The sequence below is a fragment of the Psammomys obesus genome, unplaced genomic scaffold, assembly GCF_907164565.1.
Source record: "Psammomys obesus unplaced genomic scaffold, mPsaObe1.curated_primary_1811, whole genome shotgun sequence".
NCBI classification, from domain to species: domain Eukaryota; kingdom Metazoa; phylum Chordata; class Mammalia; order Rodentia; family Muridae; genus Psammomys; species Psammomys obesus.
The window spans coordinates 1,651,067-1,674,490 of NW_026591497.1; the positions used below are offsets into that span (position 1 = coordinate 1,651,067).

Sequence of the window (23,424 nt, forward strand, 5' to 3'; positions counted from 1 at the left end):
GCTGAGACTCATAACCAAACTTTGGGCCGAGTGCAAGGAATCTTATGAAAGAAGGGGGAGTTAGTAAGACCTGGAGAGGACAGGAGCTCCACAAGGACCAAATATATCTGGGCACAGGGGGCCTTTCTGAGACTGATTCTCCAACCAAGGACCATGCATGGATATAACCTACAACCCCTGCTCAGTTAGCCCATGGCAGCTCAGGATCCAAAAGAGGGACTGTCTCTGACATGAACCCAGTGGCTGGCTCTTTGACACCCCCCCCCAAGGGAGGAGCAGCCTAGCTAGGCCACAGAGAAGGACATTGCAGCCAGTCCTGAAGAGACCTGATAAGCTAGGGTCAGATGGAAGGAGAGGAGGACTTCCTCTATCAGTAGACTTAGAGAGGCACAGGGAAGAGATGAGGGAGGGAGGGTGGGATTGGGAGGGAATGAAGGAGGGGGCTACAGCTGGGATACAAAGTAAATAAACTGTAATTAATATAAAAAATTTAAGATATATATCTTTATATATATATCTTTATATATATATATATATATAAAGACCATCATGAACTACCTAACACTTTGGTCAACTACAGGTCACATGTGGCCCCATAACAATATCTAATAGCAAGAACTGAAAATGCAAATGGTAGATGTTTGCTTATCATGTGCAAAGCCCTGGGTTCCATCCCCATCACTGCTAAAATAAATAAATAAATAAATAAATAAATAAATAAATAAATAAATAAATAAATAAATAAATAAATAAATAAATAAATAGATAAATAAATAAATGAATAAATGGTGGTAATGAAAAACTCACATCAACTACTTCTGTTGTAGGCATTGCTTTGTTATATCCCTCACCCTTGTAGTGGAGACAGCAAGAACAACTCCCACTGAACTGACAGATGAATAAAGTGCAGACATACAAGGCGCAGAACCCAACACTGCAAGATGACAATAAATGGCTATGCTAATCCCTTACGCTTTTACTATATGAAACTCTTGCTTTAGTGTGGTCTTTGTATGTGTAATTTATTGTAAGATGCGGCTGAGTTCCATGAGAACGGTTCTCTGACACCTTGTGCCGTGCGCCTCCCGAGGACACCCTATAGCAGTGCAGGAGCGGTGGGTTCTCACACCCAGGTCCCATGTGGCCCAGGTGTGTAGGAAATGGCACCATCTAGGCTTACACAAGTATACTTTAGAATGACAGATTACCTGCTGGCAATTTCCTCAGAACGTACCCCATCATTAGGTGGCACAAGGCTGTGTATAAATGAGGACTAAGAGAGCTCAGTCAGTGACAAAGCGCTTGCCACTGGTGCCTGGTCCCCAGAAGCTTTGTAAGGAGCTGGGTGTGATGGCTCACACTTGTAATCCCAGGGCAGTGGGGCTGCCTGGCCAGCTATCTTGGTTTAATCAGAGCACTCCGGGTCCCAGTCGGAGACTCTGTCTCAAACAAAACAATGAACATCACATCTGACACTCTCTTCTGGCTCTATGGACATAAGGCATGCACACAGCGAACATGCAAGCAGGCAAAACACACATACACATAAAATGCAAATAAGTAAGTTACATACACACAAAATAAATAATTTTAAATTAAGGGAGCATTGGGACTTAAAGGAATTGACATACAAATATCAAAGACACAAAGAGACCCAACATCTGCCTGGGAGCTCCAAACAACTGGAAAAAGCAGAAGAGATTTCATCTATGAGATGTCCCACCCAACATGGGACATCCATGGGGTAGCAGAGGTGGCTCAGCAGTTAAAAAGCAGCTGCTGCTCTTGCAGAGGACCAGAATTCAGTTCCCAGTACTCACAGCAGGGGCTCACAATCACCTGTAACTTGTTTCATGGGATCCAGCGCTTTCTTCTGGACCCTGTGTGCATGTGCACACACACACACACACACACACACACACACACACACACACACAGGAAAGAGAGAGAGACAGAGACAGAGACAGAGAGATGAATAAAAATATTTTAACTATTAAGAATAAAAAAAAATCATCTAGGCTGAGGAGAAGCTCAGGGATGAAATGCTTGCCTTGTACCTGAGACCCTAGATTGCATCTCCAGCACTGCTAATAAAGCATGCCACTTGGCCACCGAGCACTAAGCAAGACATCTGTCAGCATGGAATGCCAGGGCCTCTGGGGTCAGAGAGGGCCCTCAAGGCTCTGGACTGGGTTCAAGCTCATGGAAGCAGAGAACATCCTCAGAGTGGCATTCCAGCCCTCAAGTCAGAGTAAAGGACTCTAGACCTGTGTGGTGTCCTGTTAGCCATTCCTGTTTCTAAACTTAGACAATAGCATGGCTGATTTAACCCTGGGCTCAGGGTTACTGGCAACCTGACTGGCCCTGACGGCATAATCAGTAGGGTGGGGTGATGATGACCTTGCCCTCCCCACCTAGAGAGGTTTGACCGTGGGGTAGGGGCAGCCGCCATTTCTGCCACACTTGATTTTTCCCAGGGCTCAGCTTTCTCCAGAGCCAGCCTTCTGAGACTGGTTGGGCACCGTGAACTTTCCTCCACACACAGAGAAAAGATGTAGTCTCGGGGGCTTCAGGGACAGTGGGAACAGGACTGAGGTAGGAGTGGCCCACTAGCCTGCCTTCTGCCACAGCCCTAGCCCTAGCCCCGGCCCATTGTGACCTCCTTGGCTGTACCCAGGCCTTTGTGACTGTCACCCTGGCTAGATTTGTGAACCAGAGTGACATCTAAAGTGCCCTCAAAGAGAGTGGCAGGTCAGCCAGGCCGGAGCCTGGACCTGGGGTCAGGAAGGGGTCACAGGGAGGAATGGAAGGGCCAAAACCCCTGGGACCCTGCGGACACTCTCACCCCCAGTGTCCCTCAGCCCAAGTTTCAAGAAGCCATGGAGGATGCCTGGATCAGCCCTGTCAGGGATTTGTAAGGTGGCCCTGTCTGATGCCCCATCAGGTCACCCAGTCAGTAGAGTGTTCCAGAAGTTTCCTAGCTCCAGGGACACGGGGAGGAGAATCCAGAGTAGGAGGAGAGGCCCGTAGGATGTTTCTGTCAAGTGAAGAAGGAGCGACGTCGCAGCAGAGAGCTCGAGAGCCAGCAGAGTCCAGACAAGAAGTGGAGGGTGAGGTAGGAATGGGGCTGGTCCCTGCACCCGGGGCATGAGCAGGAGCCACTTGGGCAGACAGGGTCCCCAACACCCAGCCCATGCCCAGCCAGGCCTCTGGAAGGAGAGGCCACAGCCTCACCCAAGACAGCTCCCACACCCCTTCAGGGCCAGAAGCTGGGGTCTGCGGAACAATCCTTTCTGCAGTTGGAACAGGAGAACCACAGCCTGGTGAGTGCAGCCCATGGGCCAACGTGCACACACTGCTCCTCAGGACCCCTGCCCCAGCCCACCCACAGGCCACCAGAACAGGTGCTCCCCATCTCTCTGTCCCCCACCCCTAGAAAAGGCAGAACCAGGACCTTCGGGAGCAGCTAGGAGCCCTCCTGGGGCCCAGGGAGCAGTTCCTGCCTCTGTGTGCTGACCACTCAAGCTGCACAGCCCTGGCCTGGGTAAGTGGATGCACACAGCCCCGGACCCATGCAGCAGCACCTCCAGCTGTCCACAGCCTTGGGCATGGCCTGGGGGCTCACCCACAGTCCCCTGAGTCAGCCAGCACCTGGCCCCTGGAAGACAGGGCACCTGTGCAACTCTGCCAGGGGGAAGAGTCTTTTGTGCAACAGTCCCAGGTGGGCCCTGGGGAGAGGGGCTTGGCCTGGGGATCAGGAGCAGGTTCTTGTGCCCACACTACTCTTCCTCATCCAGAATGAGCTGCAACAGATCCGGCTGTCCTTTGAGAGGAAGAAGATGGCCATTACTGAGGTGCCTGTTTGGCCTGTGGTGGGAGGGAGCTCCTGCTACGCCTTGCTTCTTGAGTGTGGTGCAGACTCCATTTCTCTGTCCCCAGGTGTGGGATGGTGTGGCTGAGGTGCACATGGCTCTGAACAACCAGGCCACTGGGCTCCTGGTAGGTCATCAGAGGGCCACAGTGGAGATGATGGACACAAGAGGCAGTGGAAGGACAGAAGGCTGGTTTCACTTCCTCTGCCTCCTAGAACCTCAAGAAGGACATCCGGGGCGTGTTAGATCAGATGGAGGACATTCAGCTGGAGATTCTGGGGTGATGTGGAGACCCTGGGCGAAGCCCCTTCTCTGATATCCAGTCCTATAGCAGGGGTGGTGCCAGGCTGGGGACAAGGGTTTGCACGATCCTGACAGTGTGATTCCTCCAGGGAGAGGGCCCATTGCCGCACTCAGGCCAGAAAGCAGCAGATGTCCTGCACGGAGGTAAGTCCCCACTCCGGGTCCTGCTAGGGAGATTCTGGGAAATGGACTTCAAGGACCAGGTCTCAGAGCTAGAGCCCAATGGTTCTAAGAGATTAGCACTGGGAAGGGAGGGGAAACAGGGACACAGCTGGGTTAACCCACAATGGAATCTGTTCATTGTGAGCATCTCAAGTCTAGGGACCTGCCCTCCCCCAGGGACCCCCAAGGTACTGAGGACAGGCTCTGACCCAGCCCCCTCCCCGACAGAAAGGCAGGCAACAGCTGGGATGTTCCGAGGGCCTAAAGGGCCAGCTCTGGTAGGTCACACTCTGGGCAGAACCCGGTCCCCCCAGGATCATCCCCATGGGCATTCCCTACCCCTTAATTGCCACCGCCCACCTGCAGGCTGCTGGCCTTGAGGCTGCTGCTGGGCGCTCTGCTGGCCTGCACAGCGGCCTACGTGTACGTGGTGGACCCTGCACCCTTCGAGGGGCTGGTACCACCCCTGCTGAGCCGAGCCGCCGTCTGGAAGCTCAGGGCCCTACTGAGTCCCTTCTTGAGCCTCGAAGTGGACGACTTCCTGCCTTTCTAGACTGGAAGCCCAGCAGCACCAGCAAGGAGGCCAGGTGGCTGGTCCTGCCCCAGGGGCCCGGGGGCCTTACTGGCCCCTGCCTCCAGCACCCGTGCACACAGTCCCCACCAGGAGTTGCAGAGAAGGGTGGAGGAGGGGCTGGTCCTGAGGGCTGGTCCTGCAGCTGGATATACAGTCATGACACACTTTGCATGTAAGCTTGTTTCCATGGAAACCGGGGCTTTGGGGGCCAGAGGTTTGGAGCCTTTCTGAGGCACTCCATTGGTCTGGTGGTAGGGTTTTGGTGGTGGGGTCTCTGCCTCAGATTGCGGTGTTGGGCCCCTGTCTGGTCCCAAGGGTATTTCTCCACAAAGGGTCCTGCAGCTTGAGGGCGTGGCAGGATGGTCTTCCCTAAAAGCTGACAGCTGGGGAGTTCCTAGCACCCTTGGTGCTCTTCTGGACCAGACCTTCCCAAGGACCTTACAAGTCAGAGCCCTGAATCTGCTGACCGGGGCTATCAACCCCTCAAGCAATGGGCCTTGTCTAACTCAGCCTCCTGGCTCTCTCCAAGGCTAAAATAAGGGGAATTCACACTACTGGATAGTGCCATGGAGGTAAGCACAGAAAAAAATTTATTAGGGAAGTTGAGAGAGGGAAATCCTGTAGAACAGAAAAACAACAGCTTTGTAGATCTATGTCCCCAAGTGGGAGACTCAGAACTGCTGCCCAGAAGTGATCCCAGGACAGGGCCCCTGTGTGAAAGGGGGGCCTGCAGGGGTTCTGTTCTGCTCTCCCCCCATGGGCATCCAGGCCCACAGGCTTGGTTATTTCCAGAGGTATCACCCTGGGACACAGAAGACCCAGGTGGGGTCAGAGCAGGCAAGAGGCAGAGACGGATGGACCGGGTCCATGGTCCACCAGGCTGGCTGGCAGCTCCAGGACTTTAAGGCATCTGTTCATGTGCTTGGGGTGGAGTGGAGGGGTGCAGTAACCTGCAGTGACCTGAGACCCCCACCCCAGCCCAACCCACAGAGGCCTGGACTCCCTGGAGGAAGTGGTTTAAAGTGCTTGGAAGGGGTAGGGAGGTTGGGGTGAAGGTCATGCTGGTTCCCAGTAGCTCTGGGGCCACCCCCAGTAGGGCACTGGACCCTTGCAGCAGGTGGGGGTTCTTCCTGAGGTCACCTGGACACGGGGTTATGGGCCCTAGCAGACCGTTAAGTCAAGATGTGGCTGGCTGACAGGGAATGGACAGGGATCTCCAGGCTACATCCATCCCCACTCCAAGCTCTGTAGCAGCCTGGTCTTCTGGGTCCCCAGCAGGTTGTCCACAGCCCTGGAGCCACCTACTAGTGTTCTATTAGGGACCTGAGAAGCTGGGGAAAAGGCTGGATGCAGCGGAATGTAGCCGACAAATGGTCCCACGGGGGGCCGCCCCGGCAGCCACGCTCCAGGGGGCCCGCAGCGGCGGGTGATCCTCAGGATGACCGAGGTGGCACAGGTGCAGGCCGGGAGTCCCCCTAGGAGGACCACGCCACCCCCATCCACGGCTACAGGTGCCAATTCGCCCCCTGTGGGCCGAGGTCCGTGTGAGAGAGAAGCAGAAAGGTGGAGGTCAGCAGGGGATACAGCTATGAGCCCCTCCTCCCCAAGGCTCTGGACATCTCCCGAGTCTGAAAATCCCTCCCTGAAACACTGGACCTTGCCCCAGGCCTTTCCAGCCCTGCTCTGAACCCCAGCTCAGAAAAACATGAATTTCTGGCACTCACTTGGCATATGGCAGAAGAGAGTATATTCTAGAAAGTACAGTCATTTTTATAGGGTTCTCAGCCGGATGTTGGCCCCATGCGCACTTTCCATTTGCACCTGCTCCAAGCCCTTTTGGTAGCTTGGAGTCCTAGGAGGCAGCTGTGGTCCTAACCTTTCACCAAACACCCTGTTGTCCAGCATGACACAGACTGGGCTAAGAGGCCTCTGCACTTACCAGCAGGAGGTCTGTTACCAACTAGCCCTGACCTGACCTGCCGGCAGAAATGGCCAATAGAAATGTGCCACACTGCGCCAGCTGGCCAACCCCTTTCCTGACACCCACCCTGCACCCACAGCCATAGCCTTGCCCAAGGAAAGGATCAAAATGGTTTTTCCTTTTTTTAATAAAATTATAGATATATAGATGTAAATATAAAAACATAGAACATACACAATGCAAGCGGACGCTGCCATGTGCTTACTCGGGTCCCTGACGCCAGGGGGAGAACTGACCCCTCCCTGATGTGCTTTCCAGCGGCACTAGCCAAGCCAGTGCTGGGAACTCTGTATGCTTGGGGGTGAGGACTCTCCAGTTTGGCAGGGAAGGCCTGAGAGGGAGGGAGGGGGCTCTAGGCCCCACTATTCCCTGGGGCAGCATCTGGCCCCCTCTCTGCTCTGGCCCATCCCCCCACCCCCCACAAGAGCATAAAGCAGAAGTTAAGGCTTTGATGAAGAACAGTGGCAGCCGGGCACTAACACATCAGACGTGGCACGGCAGCACAGCATACAGACACAGGGACATAAACCCACCAGCCAGGCAAGACAGAACAGAGGGAGCTAGGACCCCTGCTACAGCTGGATTATCTGTCCATCCGTCCTTCTGTCCATCCCAACCCACAGCAGGCCAGGGTTTTGCTCCCTGCAAAGCAGAGGCCTTGCCAAGCAACAAGCTACCAGCTAGGTCAGTGAAAGGCCATGTATCGGGAGCAGCTGGGAGAACAGGGCTGCAGCAACTCATCCAGACAGGAGTGGGTGGGCCCGTGGGACTGTCGGGGCTGGCCTTGGGGAATGAGGGCAACAGGGTGCAGGGCTGAGTTTGGCTGATGGAGTCAGTCCGGGTCCCCATCACAGCCCACAGCCGTGGATCCAGCTGCCCTTGTGAGGAGGTAAGTGGATGAGCAGGCAGAAGCCGGAGCACAAGCTCGTGGAGGCAGGGCTTTCTTTCCTGTTGATGTGTCCACACCAGGCTTGGGTAGCCTCCTCTCCCTGGGGCAGAGAACTTGATGGGGTTGGGGAGCTACTGTGGGGGTCCTGGTCCCCGTGGAATCACAGCAGATGAGTGGTGGCCAGTTCTCACACCGAGATTTCGTACGTAGTCCCACCCACGCCGGACACCTTCTTAACCAGCGTGTGCCGGGCAGGACTGGCGTTGGGCCCCATGGGGCTGGCAGCAGGCCCCAGACGGGCCATGCCCGGGGACTGCCCGTTAAGCTTACTTGGGGGGGTCTTCAGCTGAGGGTGATCCCTGCATCAAAACAAGCACATACACACACATGCACACACAGTGAACACGGGACAGTAGGCGATAGGACACATGCAGATATGGACTGGAGCCCTGTGTCCTAGGCCCTGGGCAGTCCTTGACCTTAGGATTGTGCTGTCACGGAACAGACAAACATTGCCAGAACTGCTTTCATCCTCATGGGCACCTTGCTTTCTCCCAGTTGGATAGGCCAAAGAGCAGCTATCCTGAGTGTCTGGGCCCTACCTTGCCCACAGGGCTTGAGGTTAGGAAGCCCAGTAGTGGACTCGTAGCTCTTTCCCCAGCCTTTCAGGAAAATGAGGGGTAGAATTCTTATCCTCTGGCCTGTCCAGAGCTACTATTATTCCCCTGAGGGAACTGTAGCTAGTTTCCCTAACAAATCACTCCTGAAAAAAACCAAATAGGCTCCTGCACAGGTGGGCATGACCCACAGACCCTTTTAGCCACATAGCCTAAACAGGGGTTTCCTCTCAGGCCTCACCTGAGACCAAAACAATGAAAGCAGTGCTCAGGTGCCTAGGTCCCACCTGCCCTTCCCCATTTTTAAGCTGTCGTCTGTGGCAGCATGCTCTCTACAGATCAGTTATGTTGAGGCACTATCCCTCAGCCTCAGCATGCTGAACATACGTCAAAACCTGGGGAGTTGGAAGGCCACAGACCCACGTGAAGCGAGTTCCGGGAGGGCTCACAGCCACGCCTGTGTTGGCTCAGCATGCAAATGTGTATGTCCCCACACAAAAGTCAGGGCCAGACATTCCCAAACAGGGGAAACTAGGAGCCGTGAAGGCAAGGTAAGGCCTACCCACCTTGCACTGTCCTTAGAGACAACCACGGGTCTCCAGGATAAGCTGGGAGAACCAGGTGACAGGGGGTCCTGCATGAAGAAACCCATCTACACTTCTGGGCACTCACCTCTGCATAGCCAGTGAGGGTGGCCGGTCCGGGAGGTCCGTGTGGATGAAGGCAACAGCCTTGGAGCCTGTGTAGGAGGGCGATTGGGGGGTGCCTGGTGGGGAAGGCAGGCCCTGACGGGCAGGTGACCTGTGTGAACCACTGCCAGGCCGGGGTCCTGGAGCATTGTTGTTGGCCTGGTCAGCCTGTAGGGAGGAGGAGGACGTCCGAGGTGCCCGACTCACGGAGCTGGACAGTGAGGACAATGATGTCTGCAGGGCAGGGTTTCGTGCACCACCGAAGCCAGGCCCAGTCACAAGGTCATCCCTGGAGCCATACCGCAGCACAGAGCCACGGGGCCCTTCCGCTAACACACTGGCCTGCTGCAGGCTGTAGGAGCTGGGTGTGTCATAGACACCAGAATCGCCGAAGAGTGAGTCAGTCTGGGAGCGCAGCAGCCGCTCACGCTCTTCTCTGTCCTTGCGCTCCTGGATAGAGGCCATGATGGTCCGAGACAGGTTGTCGTAGCGCACGGGAGAGGGCTCCCTGGGCCTGGGACCCAGCACAGGGCTGAAGCTGCGGGACGGGGGCCGCGGCGGATCTGAAGGCCCAGGGTGCAGGTAGGGCGAATGGTAGCCGGCCATGCCAACAGAGGGGTGTGTGGGGCGTGCGTGGCCACTGGGTGAGCCAGGGTTAAGTAGGCTGTCATAGGATAGGCTGCCATTTCGGTTGGGCAGAGCATGAGAAGCAAAGAGACCACGGTGGGGGGTGGGGGGCCCACCTTCAGGGCGCAGTGGCTGTAAGGTCATGTGGTCCCCACCCCGCCGGCTGGCAGCCTTGAGACTCAGGGAGCGTAAGGCACCTGAGAGGGTATCAGTGGCACTGAGGGGTGGGGAAGGGGGATAGGTAGGGTGCAGACCACCAGGCCCGTGGTCTGGGAGATCCAGGCTGGGCTCGGACACAAAGTCTAGACTGTGGGTGCTGTCATCTGCCAGAGTAAGGGAGTCAGGGCCTGGAACCTGCAGGAGGACAGGGTACTCTCACTACTGCTCATACCTCACCTCTTGACCCTGTAGCACCAAGAACTCTGAGCATGCAATTCAATGCACCAGCAATGGAGGCAGGGGCAACTAATGTACAAAGTGAGAAGCTCCCATCCCCGTCTCACGTCCAACCCTCTAGTGTCTACTATGGTTGGAAGTTGGAAGAGAAGAGCCAGCATTGCGTTCCCAGAGTTTGTCTCCCAAGGAAAGATGGTGTGGGGCCTGCCTCTATCCACAGTCACCAAGAAGCTGCACAGACCCTTCCTAAGGCAACCAACGGTGGGTCTCTGTAGTGGAAGACCAGAGCAGAGTTCTCCAGGCACAAGGTCTACAGTCTCGGGTCTCTCCAATCCAGAGTGGCCACAGCCACAGCAAGAGGGGCTTCTTTTGTCTCTGTGACTAGCACTGAGCCACAGGCCCCTCAGATTCCGAAGCCTGTAAGATTAACTGTTGTCCTGGTATACTCAGGGAGCCTTATGGAATCCTCTGTGGGGTACAGTCACAGGAAGACGGTGGCACAGGGAGGGTATCCAAAGCCCATCCTCCCAACCTATACTGTTCTCAGGCTGGGCAGCAGGGTGACCACACTGCCACTAGGACCCCTGCCCACAGGTTCCTAGGCTCACTCTCAGCCAATGTCCCAGACAGGTAAGGAGGCCCCCAGGGTAGAGTTGGTCTAGATGTGTGAACTAGTTTCTCGGCCTCCGGGAGGGATGGCAGCCTTGGGAATACTCTGGGCCCTGGGTCATTCCACAGGCTGCTGCTGGCTCTTCCACAGTGATGGACAAAGAAGTACTTAACTCAGGAAAATAAATGTGCTTTCTCAAACAAACCTTCAATTCTTCTGAGGGCTTCCCGTGGGCCTTGCAGAATGACTAATGGTGGAATTCCAGACATCCTAACTGCTAGAGGGGGAAGCTGCCCACCTAGTCTACAGACAATGCCAGTAGAGAAACAGATGTCAGGCTAGGAGCAGCTCACCTGCTCCCCTCCAAGGGACCCCAGTTCAGCATGCCCACAGGATAGAGACCTGCCAGCGTGCACATGACAACTTACTGACACTACGGCCTTGTCAGGAATGTAAGAATGGGATCAGGACACCATGACCAAACAAGGCTCTCCCCAGGGACAGACCTTTCCCAGGGGAGCAGGTCCCTTCTGGGGATGGGACCTTCTTAGAGGTGGGGCTGTCTTCAGAGTTGCAGGCCTCCTCAGAGTCAGAGCTTGGCCTTACCTGCTCACTAGGTCCACAGAAGGGTGTCTTGGGAGCAGCGGGAAAGGCTGGCCGGAACTTATACATGGCAGGCGTTGGAGGGCTGGTCCTCTGTACTGACAGGGCACTCTCTGGGAAGAGGGACCATAGTCAGTCACAGGAGTCACACAAAGGTCAGTCATGTCCCTTCCCTCAGCTGCCCCTCCACTTCACCAGCACTGCCAGGTCTTGGGGTCTTCAGATCTCTCCCAAAGGTGGCAGCCTCTATCTTGGGGGGCAGTGCAGGTCCAAGGTCCAGAGGCTTCTCATCCAGCTGGTCTAGACTGCCCTTGGACTAGGGAAGAGGGAGCAGTGGTGGGTGAAGTCTGGGTGATTTTGTTGTCTTTTTTCTGAGACAGGGTTTCTCTGTGTAGCCCTGGCTGTCCTGGAACTCACTCTGTAGACCAGGCTGGTCTAGAACTAAGAGCTCCACCTGCCTCTGCCTCCCAGGGGCAGAGATTAAAGGTGTGTGCCACCACCGTGCCCAGCAGAAGTTTGGGTTTTCTTCCAGTGGCTCCAGATACACACACAAAACTTTCCCAGTCCCTCCACCTCCTCTTCCTGTCCCCACCCCTACACCCCACAGCCCCACTCTCACCCCCCATTACTGTTCCAGTCCAGACCCCCACCTTGCTGCGGCCAGCTTTCAGCCCATTGTCACTAAGTTTGACCTTGAGGGGCACAGCTCGCTCCAGGAGCTCAGGTCTCAGGAAGGGTGGCTTTAGGCTCACTGAGAGTGGTATCCTGGGGGGCTCCACCACATACCTGTGCCAGGGCAGAAGGGTCAGTGGCCAGACAAGCCAGAATGGACAAAGGCAGGGCCAGCCCCAACTGGCCAGAGCAGAAAGGAACCAGGCTCAGGGTCTGAGGCTGCCCACCCCACCCCCAGAACAGGCCTCCTTGCCCCCTGCCCAGGCCGGGCCTCACCGAGGTGACAGGGGACTGCATAACACGTGCTCCACGTTCCCATAGCAGCCTCGAGTGAAGGGGTTCACACCCCCGCGGAACTTCCCAGTCACCTGTGGACATGGGACCCTCAGCCAGCCTGGCCACTCAGGACAGGCAGGGAGACAGGCAAAGGTCGGTGGGGTCCTCAGAAGTGGTCTTCATGGGAGCACTATGGGCAAAGTGGGCCCAGCAGTGCCCTACACCCAGGCTATCCTGGCCTGCCCTTGCAGGAAACTATAGCGTTTCAAGGCCTTGAGTTGTTGGTGGCTGCAATGTCCACGGGTGGCCAGTGTGTAGGGGATGGGCAGCCGTGGCCCCACGCCCCGAGCCCCTCCTCCCACAGACGCCTAAGCAACCTCACAGGAGGGTTCCTGAAGGCCAGCCCACAGGGTTTGCACCTGCTCATTGGTGGTGCGCCCCCGAGTGACCAGTACCACGTGGAAGCCAGTGAGGCCGATGACAGGAATGAAGAAAAGGCCAGCCACACACATGACAGCCATGCTGGCCCGTTAAGGCCAAAAGCTGAGGCAGGAACAATGGGCACCCCCCCCCACACACACACACACACTGCATCAACAGTTCTCCGCCCCCTCTCATCTAAGCACAGCCACTCTTTTGCTCGAAGACTCGTGTACCCACTGACCCCCCAGAACACGCTGCCTTGGGCTGGACCGTGTGAGGATAAGGATACGTGATGGTGGTGTGGGCGGCTCCCAGCCCCTCGGAGTGGTTGAGCACGTAGAGCAGGCCGAAGGCCACCACCCCCACCATGTGCGCGCTGAGTGACAGCAGGAACAGGAAGAAGTAGCGGTAGTTGCGGCGTCCAATGCAGTTGTTGACCCAGGGGCAGTGGTGGTCAAAGTCCTGACAGGGGCAGTATGTCAGAACACGGGGAAGGCAGGAACTGGGCACGGGGCCTGGTGTGGGAAGGGGCGGGGCGGTCACCTCCACGCAGTTGTCACAGACACTGCAGTGTGAGCAGCGCGGTGGGCGGTAGAAGTGGCACGTGGCACACCACTTCATGCGGACCTGGATGCCCCGGACATCCACATTCTTGTACAGTGGGGCCCTGAAGTCGTCCTCCTTGTCCTCGTCCTCGTCCGCTGAACAGCAGGAGCCCAGTAGGGTGGCAAGAGTACAGGAAGGTGAGTTTCCTAGCAGGAGAGGACCTCTCTAATCTCTGCCCAGCCCGCCTACCGGGAAGCCCAAGCCAGCCACTCATACTCTAGTGCAAAGAGGGTGAGCTGCCCCGTACAGGGCCCTACCTCTGGGGAAGACGCCAGGGTCCATGAAGGTGGCCATACTGAAGTTGGCCAGGACAAAGAGGAAGAGGATGCCATTGTAGACAGGAATAGCCGGAGATACAGCTCTTGTCAACCATGGGCACCTGCAGTGGACAATAGGCGGAGAGCTGGGGGTATGATACCAAGAAGGCAAGGTCAACATGCTGAGACACAGCCACGTGTATGCACCTGGACCCACCAGCGGGCACACCAGAGATCTTAGCCATCACGACACCTTGACTGTGTTCCTCATGCCCGGTGTAAGCTCCTTGGGCTAGCTCTCACCCTGGCAACCCCAGGGCCACTGTCCGGAACACGATTCACAGCTGAGGAAACATCTTGGAGGGCCGGTCAACCTAGGGGTGGCCACAGAGCTAAGCCAGCCCAGCTGCAGCTTGTCCAGGCTACTACGATCCTGAGGGACCCAGACAGGAGGGAGAACTCAGAGGCCAGCGAACTAGCTACCCAGCAGCATGAGAGCCACAACCCTGCTTCAGCCAGTAACGGGGACGTCCTCCTTCCTCTTCTGGAAGGCACAGCCCTAGTCCTGGCAGACCCTCTGTTGGGTTGGTCACCTTGTTTGCCAGGTGGCAGCACAGGAGACCTAACACACTGAGCAAGCACACACCCCTACTCTTCTGATCTCTCACCAGCCCACAGCACTTGGAGCCAACGCTGACTACTCCTCACACCTTCCCAGGAAGGTCAATCTGTAGCTTCTCAGTAAGGACTTTGCACACCTGCCTCAGACCTTACGTGTCATGCCCAGAATCCCCTGCAGAGACATGCCAGGCCTTGAACTCCCAATCCCAACCTTGCAGTGGCTACTGAAGTCTACCCGCTGGGTTCAAGAAGCTTCTCTGGCCTCAGGAAACAGTGTTTCCTGTGTTCCTGGTTGCTGAGACAGGTGGTGAGGTAACACAGGGGTTTACTTTCCTGCCTGTGTTTGGTCCTTTCTGGAGCCAGGCCAGTGGGGTTTCCCTCATAGCTGCCCTGACCGCAAAATGGAGTGATGGTGGCTGCCTGCAGGGCCTGCAGCTACCCGCCACCCGAGCACACAGTCCACGCTGTGTGCCCACGCCTGCCTTGGCCAGGAGCCAGGCCCGCCGCCCCGGCAACCACCTCCATGGCAGCAGAACTATTTTTAGTGGGAAGCAAGAGGCTATTTAAAGCTCCTGCTTCCCACGGCAGCACCCCTATGGGGCCACCAGCCATGATACCCCATCCTCTTCCCTCAGCATGGACATACGGCATGACAACACAGGCCACAGCCACAAGGGTCCAGCTGCGGATCACACCCACCCTGTCGGCCTGGAGTGTCCACCCTTCACACTCCTCACTCCACACTCCCCCTCTCTGACTGACACACAGATGGCACTGAAAAGAAGTCTGTGACCTCCAATCCATGCTGTTCGGCAAAGGCAGCCCAGCAGTGAAGAGCTCAGGAGGTGGGGGTGGGGTGGGGGGGAACACCTGAGAGAAGCAGCCAAGCCTTCTAGGGACGGGGTCCCCTCCAGCCTGACTTGGGTAGGACATATCAGCTCCCTGTGGTGTCCGATGGGAGGGGCTGGTTCCACACTGGCACAAAGTGAAAATTCAGAGCCCATGTTGGAAAGTCAAAGGCAGAGCGTCAAACCCTAGTGCCGCCTGCAGAAATGATGAGGGGTCCCAGGGCAGCAGCAAAGGGGAGACACAGGGCAGGTGGGGGTGTACGTGGGGAGAGCTTGTACTACACGATGCATCATGCCCTCAGTTTTCCTGGCCAGGAAGTGGAGACAACTGCTACCTTCCCTCTGTAGCAACAAGAAGCCGAAACACAGGCACTGGGGCCGGCTGCCTCGTGGCTTTCACGTGCACTAGCCTCGAAGCACCCTGCCCATGAAGCAGGAAGGGCTGAGTTCCCAGGGCGGAGTGTTTGCACACACCTGGCAGCCTCCCAAGCTCCTTAGCAGACCACATGGGCCAGAGGGTTGCCCTGAGTGAGATGGCTGAGGAGCAAGGGGGCAGTCCTGGGCCATGTCTGACAGTTTGCACTGGTGGGGCACCTCAATGGCACTGAGGTACAGGGTAGCCTCTGTCCAGCGTGAGCACCATCGGCATAAATGTACAGCAGGGCCAGTGGGGGCCTCACAGCAAGGTGTCAGAGGGCCTGATACACTCTGAGCTGGAACCTAAGTCACTGACCTTGCATCATCTCTAAGCCCCTAAAGCTTGACTTAGGTCCAGGACCAAGCATCTGTCCTCCAGGTGCTGCTGGAGGCCTTCTGGCCTAGGTACCTCATCCAAGGAAAAAAGGCTTCATGGCCTCCCCACCAGGGTCTGGATAGGGTCTAGACTTGGAAAGCCTGTGCGCTGAGCAGGGACAGGGTTTGTGTGGGGAACAATGCACATACCAGCGCATGCAGGAACATGGACACAAGCACATGTGCACACACGCATGCTCCAAGACACACACGGAAGCACAAATTTACAGCTCACAAATATGTGATCAACAGACTGCTGCAGACACAGGCACTTGCAAGAAGACTCACATACAGACACTTACTGTGGGCACACGCATTATACAGGCATAACCGCACATCTGCTCATGCCCAGAGGCCACCACACGGGCACATGAATACACCCCATGGGGTACAACCCCCCTCTCCCACCTCCATCCCTCAGGCTTGTCTAACCTCGGTCAGCTGCCCACTATCCTGGGACTCAGGCAAACTCTCTGCCCTTCTGGGCTTGCCCCCAAGCACAGGGCAAGCATGAACAAACACAAGGACCACCGAAGACTGAACGGATGTGTGAGGACACACAGGACACAGGGGAACACTCGAAGACATGCCAGCTTTCCCAAAGGATATGGCAGGCAGGAGCACTTGTTTGCTTAGCCCGCTTCCCAAGGTAGTTACAGTGCTTGCCTGCGGAATCCATCCTCAGACACACCAGGGCACCCTGCCTAGCTCCAGGAGGGCCCAGCTGGAGCCAGCCCACACACCCCTGCAGGTACCACTTTGAGCCCTGAGCTTGCAAGATGGTCAGAGAAAGTCAAGCAGACAAGAGGCCCGGTCTGCAGGTGGGACATCCGGCCTCCAGGAAGCAGGAAGGCTCTTCCTGCTCTAGTTCTAAAGACCCTTTCCTGGCTGGCTCAAGCCCTGCTAGGGACTAGGTCCGTGTGCACATTCCTGCGTTCCTAGCTCTGGGGCTCCCAGCACTCCAGGTCTAAGATGCCTCCTGAGCAACAGTAACTCAGGCAAGAACATAAGCCCTCACTATGTGCCCCACCCAGGTGGAGATTCAGAGGCCCGCCCAGGCCAGCAAAGAGACACCGCCCAGTAAGGGGGTGACTTCTGCCAAAGCTAAATGTGGAATGGAAAATTTTTACTCAGACATTTTCTTTTAATCAAGTTCTTCATTAACACTGTCTGAGGGCATCACTAGCCTACGGGGCACCTGGGGCCCGCAACAGCAGCCACTCACCCTGGACATCCAAAGCACTTTGGAGCATGAAGCAGCTATACCCAACCTGTCCAATCCCTAGACATTTGCTAGACAGAGAGACGGACTCAGAGGAGCAGTAATTTCCATCACCAGCAGGACGCCCTGGTAGGGAAGTTCATAGAGTTTTCAAACCTAGGCCCCCTTCCATGATGCCCCAGTTAACTGCTTTCTACCTAGGTTCTCCCGTGGCTGCCAGGGGCCAGACCTGGCCTGTCTGCTGTCCCAGAGCAGGCTTCTAACAACACAGAGAGCTCAGGCCCACTGGAACCAGCTCCACCACCCGAGGTACCCAAATGGTCTAACACAATTATAGGCTTAGCTGCCTGACAGCCGTCTCTACCTTCTGGCATGCATTATCCGTGTCCTTTTTAAAATGGACCTAAGGGATGGTCTGGCCATCCCAGCACCAAAACCAGCTTGGCACTGTACCATAGAGAGACACACCCCAGCAGGAGCCCAGGAAGTTTCCCTGGAGAGAACCTTAGAACCTACCACTTTCTCCCGTCCCTGCCTATCCCCAGCCCATTCTAGAAAGAAGCCTGCACGTCTGCTGGGCCTACTACCCTCTTGGTGAGCTGGTTTGAGAGGGACTCCCTGGTCCTTCAATCCTCGGGCTCCCCTTCTTGGTTGACCCACTTCTCCTTCACATGTAAGTAAAGTGTGCCTTGAGAGGAGCAGTTCATGCTCAGCAGGGCAGAGAGGAAACATGAGGGTCATTGGCCTCCAGGTAAAGTTCCAGGACCCTACACAGGCCTCCAGGGTGGATGGGAGAACCACTTCCTTTCCTTGGTGTCTGAGGTAATGGAGGGCTGGGACAGAAACAGGGCAGGGGGGACGCACTGAGAGTAGGGTATGAATACTATCCTGAATACTATCCCAGTCTGTCCACCAGATGTGCTTGGACCCTGGCATACCCCAAATCAGCACAGCTGTCCAGCAGAGCCTCTTTTGAGACACAGAACTACCTGGAGTGACCCAGAGCCAAAGCGGGGCAGGTAAGGTCAGAGCTAGCTATACCCATACCTCAGGGATCCACCCAAAGGCCAAATGAGGTTACACATAGACTGAGCAGGGCCTAAGTCATGACACATTCTCCCAAGTGCAAAGCCAGCTGAAGGCAGAGTGGGCTGTCCCTTAGAGAGAATCCCACACCTCAAGAACACCAACGTGCATGGCCCCAGAACTTCAGCTTCAAGAACAGCAGAGGTAGTGCTTGCTGCCCAGGAAAACAGTAGCAACCTCAGAGACCAAAGCCTGGGGCTGGGTCATTCCCAGGAAACACCACAGAAGGACCCTCAGAAACTATGGATGTCCTCCGAGGAAATAAAAGCAGGGGCAGAGGATTTCAATTTCTCTTAAAACTTTTATTCCCATATTGCATGTCTTAATTTTAAAGCTTCGTTAAAAGTCATTAATCTCCACCTGGGACACATCAATCTGAACCTCCCCCCAACTGAGACAGAACCCCACTCAACCTCTGGAGGGCTGGATCTTCCAAGATGTGTCCCCTCCAGTCTTGGTTCCCCAAGCCCATCTACTGCCACCCCTCCCTTATCCCACAGTCCACAACATCTGAGTGACAAGAACACACAGGCTCTCCAGAGCCAGAAATAAGCCCGTCCACACAGGCCTTTTTTAAACCTGCTCTTTGCAGCCGGTGGCACCCACCCAACCCCAGCCTCCAGGTAAGGACTCTCTTTCTCAAGCAGGCACAGCATTCAGACTCCCACAAATGTTGCTATGCGATTCTACAGAGTGGAATGGGTGGCTCAGCTCCATCCCAGGCTCACTCACATCTAGGATTGTCACACCTGGGGAAAAAAAAAAAGCCATCCGTTTGGTCACCTGAGCTGTGCCAAGACTTTGGAATCGTAAAAAGAAACGAGTGACCCAAGATCCTCAAAACTGACCGCTAGCACCCCATGACCTGTGAGCCAGCCTGTATAATAAAAAAGAGAAAGAAAGAAAAGAAAAGATAGAAAGAGAAAGAAGGAAGGAAGGAAAGAAAGAAAGAAAGAAAGAAAGAAAGAAAGAAAGAAAGAAAGAAAGAAAGAAAGAAAGAAAAAAGAAAAAAAAACAAAACAAAACTGAGGCTGGAGCAACTGGGTGCCAGGCTGGCAAAAGTGCTCCCTCCCTACGACTGGTGGCCTGGCCTCTGAGGTCAGTTTGTCCCCCAGGACTAGAAGTGTAGGTACTGGAGCCTGGGTATAGCATGTCCCGGAGCCTCTCACAATGTTGTGTTCAGAGAGAGCAGAGGGCCCTAGGCAGGCCGTAGTGGCCAGCCGCGGCTCTGGGGCAGGCCACACCTACGCGGGAATCGCAGGAATAACTTGATTTTACATGCTGGCTGCTACGAAGGAGTTCACATCTCCCACTCCGCCTCGAGGAGGGTTGGTGACTCTGGGTGGCACGCGTCCCCCTCCAAAGCCCCGGGGGAAAGAAGGGCTGCAGCCACACCCAGGGCCTGCTAGAACGCTCAGAGGAGCCAGACATTCACCTGTCCGCGCGCCCCGGATGCAGCCCCTAGCCCTCGCCAGCCCCTACTAATCTCCCCAGTCCGCCGCCGCCGGCGAGGGGCACATGCGCCCACTCGGCCCCCCACTGCCACCAGGCTCTGGACCCGGCGCCGACTCACGTGAATACGAAGAAGAGGGTGCTGGAGCCAACCAACAGCGCGGCGGCCGTGGCCACCGGGATGTACTTGGCGGGTTTGAGGCGCGTCCCGGGGCTGCGGGGCATCCTGGGCGCCGCGCCGCCGCATCCCTCCCCGAGCCGGGCGGGCGGGGCCGGCCGGGTCGGGCCGGGGTCGGGCGCGCGGGCTGGACGCGGCGCAGGATCCGCGGCAGCGGCAGCGGAGGAAATCCCACCCTACGGGCGGCGGCGGCGCGCTGATGTCAGCGCGCCCCTTAAGGTGGACCCGGCGGCAGGGCCTCGGCGGGGGCGGGCCGAGGGCGGAGCGCCCGGCGGCCGACTCCTTTCCTGCTGGCTAACACGGCGGTCCACGCATCCGCCGCGACCTTCTGGACCCGCACGACCGTGGGAAGCCCGTTGTTTTTTTGTTTTTGTTTGTTTGTTTGTTTGTTTGTTTCTTGCGACTGCAGGCCCCAGCCCAGGACCTCTCTTGTGCCTACATGCTCCCCAAGCAAAGTCGCGGAGCAGGCTCAAGTCTCCTGGCAGTCTGTAGGGTGTGGGGGAGACTGCTGTAACAAGGTAGGGGCATCGTGGTTATCAAAACCTTACCAAACTCGCAGCCCTCCACACACTAGGAGTTGGGCCACCGAGTTCCTCTGCGTCCTGCTTCGGGCCGCAGCCTTGATAGAGGGCATGTGTAAGTAAGAGAACGAGAAACGCCTTTAGAAGGCTAGTGTCCTAGGAAAAGCGCTGGTGTTCTGCTCAGACCATTAATAGCGAGGGTGCGCATGCTCCCTGCCCGCGGGAAATCCCACCTGCCAGCGCCAGAAGGCTGCTGCTTAAGGTGGAGCGGCCCTCCAAAGGATGCTGGCGCTGTGGGCAGGCGGGCTAGGCAGCTGCATTGCCTCCCCCTGGCAGATCAGCCTTGGTGTGTTTTGAGCAGGGACTTGGTCAAACTCCACTGCTTGCCTTGGCCACTCCCAAGGCAGCAGTATCTACTCTGAAGCCTATTCAGGGCCTGGGCAGAGATTCCCCAGTGTCACCCCAAGTCCAGAGCCACATTTTTGTCTCCCACCTCTCCCCAGATGGAGATACTGGGGACCCTTAATCCCTTGGCTGTTGCTATCTGCTTCTGTACAGCCAGAATCCTGCCGCCACCTCCTCCCTAAAACCCCCGCCATAAGCTCCACAGCTCAGGGCTGGATGCCTTGATGTAGAAACAACTTTTCAACAGCATAAACAGTGATGGTTTTTCTCTCAAATTTCTGTTCTGTTGGTCATCCCATGGCAAAAGACATAGCACATAGTCACCCAAGAGTTCTTCCAGCATTGAGAAGATACGCAGTGATGCGACCTCAGGGCACAGTGGCAAGCAGAGTGGATACACACTCATTTCTGTTGTTCATACCCAGCTGGCCTTCTGCTGCAGGCATACAACTCAGCTGAATTCACCCCACCTGTAGCCTGGACGTTGACCTTGTCCTTCTGGCAGCCCATAATACAGAAAGCTCAGAACCCCCAGGGCCCTCTCAGAAGGCTCCATCACTCACAGGTTCAGTACCCCACTGCAGAGTTCCTTTGGGTCAGATTTCTACTATCATGTTGTATGTAGGGTACCAGGACAGCGACATTCCTTCACTGCCACAGCCATGTAGGAAAATAGCAAACACCGGCCATGGAAGCCAGCTTGCCTAGTTTGTGCGATCCTTCAGTTCAGTGCAAAATTCCAGGCAGGTGTCCTGGGTGGGGTAGAGCTCAGTTCGATGATGGTAACTTTCTTCCTGAATAGGGCCGGCAAGGCAGCAGGGGGCTTGAACACTTTGAGGCCCAGGTAGATCTTTACCAGAGTAGCCATGGAACCCACAGCCCAGGATAGAGAAAAAGGGAATGAAACAAAATGTGGAAAGTGGCAGTCAGCCCAGCAGAGGGACCTGAGATGGAGGTATAAAGCTATGTTTTCAGCTACCCACAACCCAAAATTATTAAATAGTTCCACAAATAATTCAGATTTGTGTACTGTTAGCTGGGTGTGGTAACTCATGTAACGAGTAGCTATTGGAACATGGAGGCAGGCAGTCTCAAGTCACAGTTCAAGTCTGGCCAGCCTTGGCTACCCAGTGAAACCCAACTCAAAAACCAAACAAGCTGGGTAGGACAGCAGATGCCTTTAATCCCAGCACCCGGGATGCAGAGGTAGGTAGATCTCAAATTTGAGGCCAGCCTGGACTACACAGTTCCAGGCTAGCTAAGCTACATTAAAAAAAAAAAAAAAAAAAAAAAAAAAAGGTTAGGATGTAGCTCAGTTGGTAGAATGGCAGCCCACTGGAGAATCTTAAATTCAAGGTTATCCGCAGCTACACAGCCAGTTCCAGGCCAGCCTGGGTTATGTGAGACTATTTCAAACCAACCAACTGCACCATCCTGTTCTTTTCTGCCTTGGATGTGAATTCACTCAGATTTACCTACTCATTTGACACTTTGTAACCTTCTGTGTCTCAGTATCCCCACTAGTGCACTAGTAGTGATGCCAGAGACCCTGCAAAGCAAAAGACAAGTGTTCTACTTAATTAGAAAAGAATCTGTGCTGAGGTTGCCGAGACCTACAGTAAGCTATTTAGACCATAGCCACTTGATTCTATTGCCGTGTCTGGCTTCATTACTGTGAATCTCCCAGTATGCCTACCTTATAACACTTACAATACACAGCATCTACTGGAGGTCTTGGAATGCCTCCCATGGATAACACAGTGCTACTATACACCAGTTTGTTTTTTGCTTTTTCCTGTATTTCTTATAGTCCTAACCTGTTAAGACCTCATTGCACTTAGCACAGCCTCTGCCTACCATCACCTCAAGATACAATGACAGGCTGGATAGCTTCAATAACCTGTTGATGTTTTCCAAACTCTTGTTATTGAGGAATTCATGACTTGGACCAATGCAGGTTTTCTTTTCAGCTACACATTCTACAAGTGTGAACAAGCCACTTAGTTCAATGTATACCAGAATACAACCTGAGCAGAGGACAGCATCGTCCCCTAGCCAGTTTGGAGGGGCCTTTCTGTATTTGCATATGCAAATGGAAGGAATCCTTCTGGGTCTGGCTCTAGATTAATGCCGTATAGGGGGGCTACCATAGCTATCCTCCACTGCCAGATACATGCAAAAAAAATCCCAAACACTGGTCCTGGGAAGAAATTTGATGAGCTCCTTTTTAACACAAACACCCTTCTGAGAGCATCTCTCCCACCTAAAAGGTTCATTTGCCTGTTACTACAACTCAACCCAAAGGTTATTCTGCACTATACTGAAAGGTGTACCTGAACTCTCAGTCCAGGGCTTCCCTTGAGGAAGATTAAACCCACGGGCAGTCCTTCCATTTGGTACACTGAAGGCCACATATGGTCAATGTCACACAATTTCAGTGCACTAGGACCCACCATGTGTATAAATCTCTTCCTGGGATGGAGAAAGCCAAGAGACAGCCTGGCTTTTAAAGACCGGCTGGAGGAATGAAAAGGTACTTTTGTAACGGGTGGACAAGGTAGAGGGTGGTGTGGACATGGATAAAATACATCTATATGGCAATGTCACAATGAAAACTTATTTTGAATACTAACTTAAAAAGCTTTAAGATGGACTGTAGTAGCACCTTTAATTCTAGCAGGCAGATCTGAGTTCAAGGCCAGCCAGGGCTACAGAGAAACCCTGTCTTAAAAATACTATTAA

At 55.1% G+C, this 23,424-nt stretch overlaps 2 protein-coding genes across 3 annotated transcripts; one reads left to right on the forward strand and one right to left on the reverse strand.

Annotated features, from left to right (window-relative positions):
* The first annotated feature begins 3,104 nt into the window (after nt 1–3,104).
* Ccdc188 (coiled-coil domain containing 188) lies at nt 3,105–5,058 on the forward strand. The gene is made up of 9 exons (XM_055610304.1): nt 3,105–3,115; nt 3,261–3,323; nt 3,437–3,544; nt 3,798–3,854; nt 3,940–3,999; nt 4,088–4,152; nt 4,265–4,319; nt 4,566–4,615; nt 4,704–5,058. The coding sequence occupies exons 4-9, from the start codon at nt 3,840–3,842 to the stop codon at nt 4,888–4,890; spliced, it is 432 nt and encodes a 143-aa protein (XP_055466279.1). The 5' UTR covers nt 3,105–3,115; nt 3,261–3,323; nt 3,437–3,544; nt 3,798–3,839; the 3' UTR covers nt 4,891–5,058.
* Nucleotides 5,059–5,478: 420 nt separating this feature from the next.
* Zdhhc8 (zinc finger DHHC-type palmitoyltransferase 8) lies at nt 5,479–19,921 on the reverse strand. 2 transcript variants are annotated; one of them, XM_055610281.1, is made up of 11 exons: nt 19,700–19,921; nt 13,558–13,679; nt 13,238–13,395; nt 12,984–13,156; nt 12,691–12,793; nt 12,272–12,363; nt 11,974–12,109; nt 11,519–11,639; nt 11,327–11,436; nt 9,071–10,068; nt 5,479–6,437 (listed from the first exon to the last, which is right to left on the reverse strand). In XM_055610281.1, the coding sequence occupies exons 1-11, from the start codon at nt 19,801–19,803 to the stop codon at nt 6,227–6,229; spliced, it is 2,328 nt and encodes a 775-aa protein (XP_055466256.1). In that variant the 5' UTR covers nt 19,804–19,921; the 3' UTR covers nt 5,479–6,226. The 2 variants fall into 2 exon arrangements, with proteins under 2 accessions (XP_055466256.1, XP_055466257.1); XM_055610282.1 differs by lacking the exon at nt 5,479–6,437 and adding an exon at nt 6,444–8,140.
* Between the last annotated feature and the right edge of the window lie 3,503 nt (nt 19,922–23,424).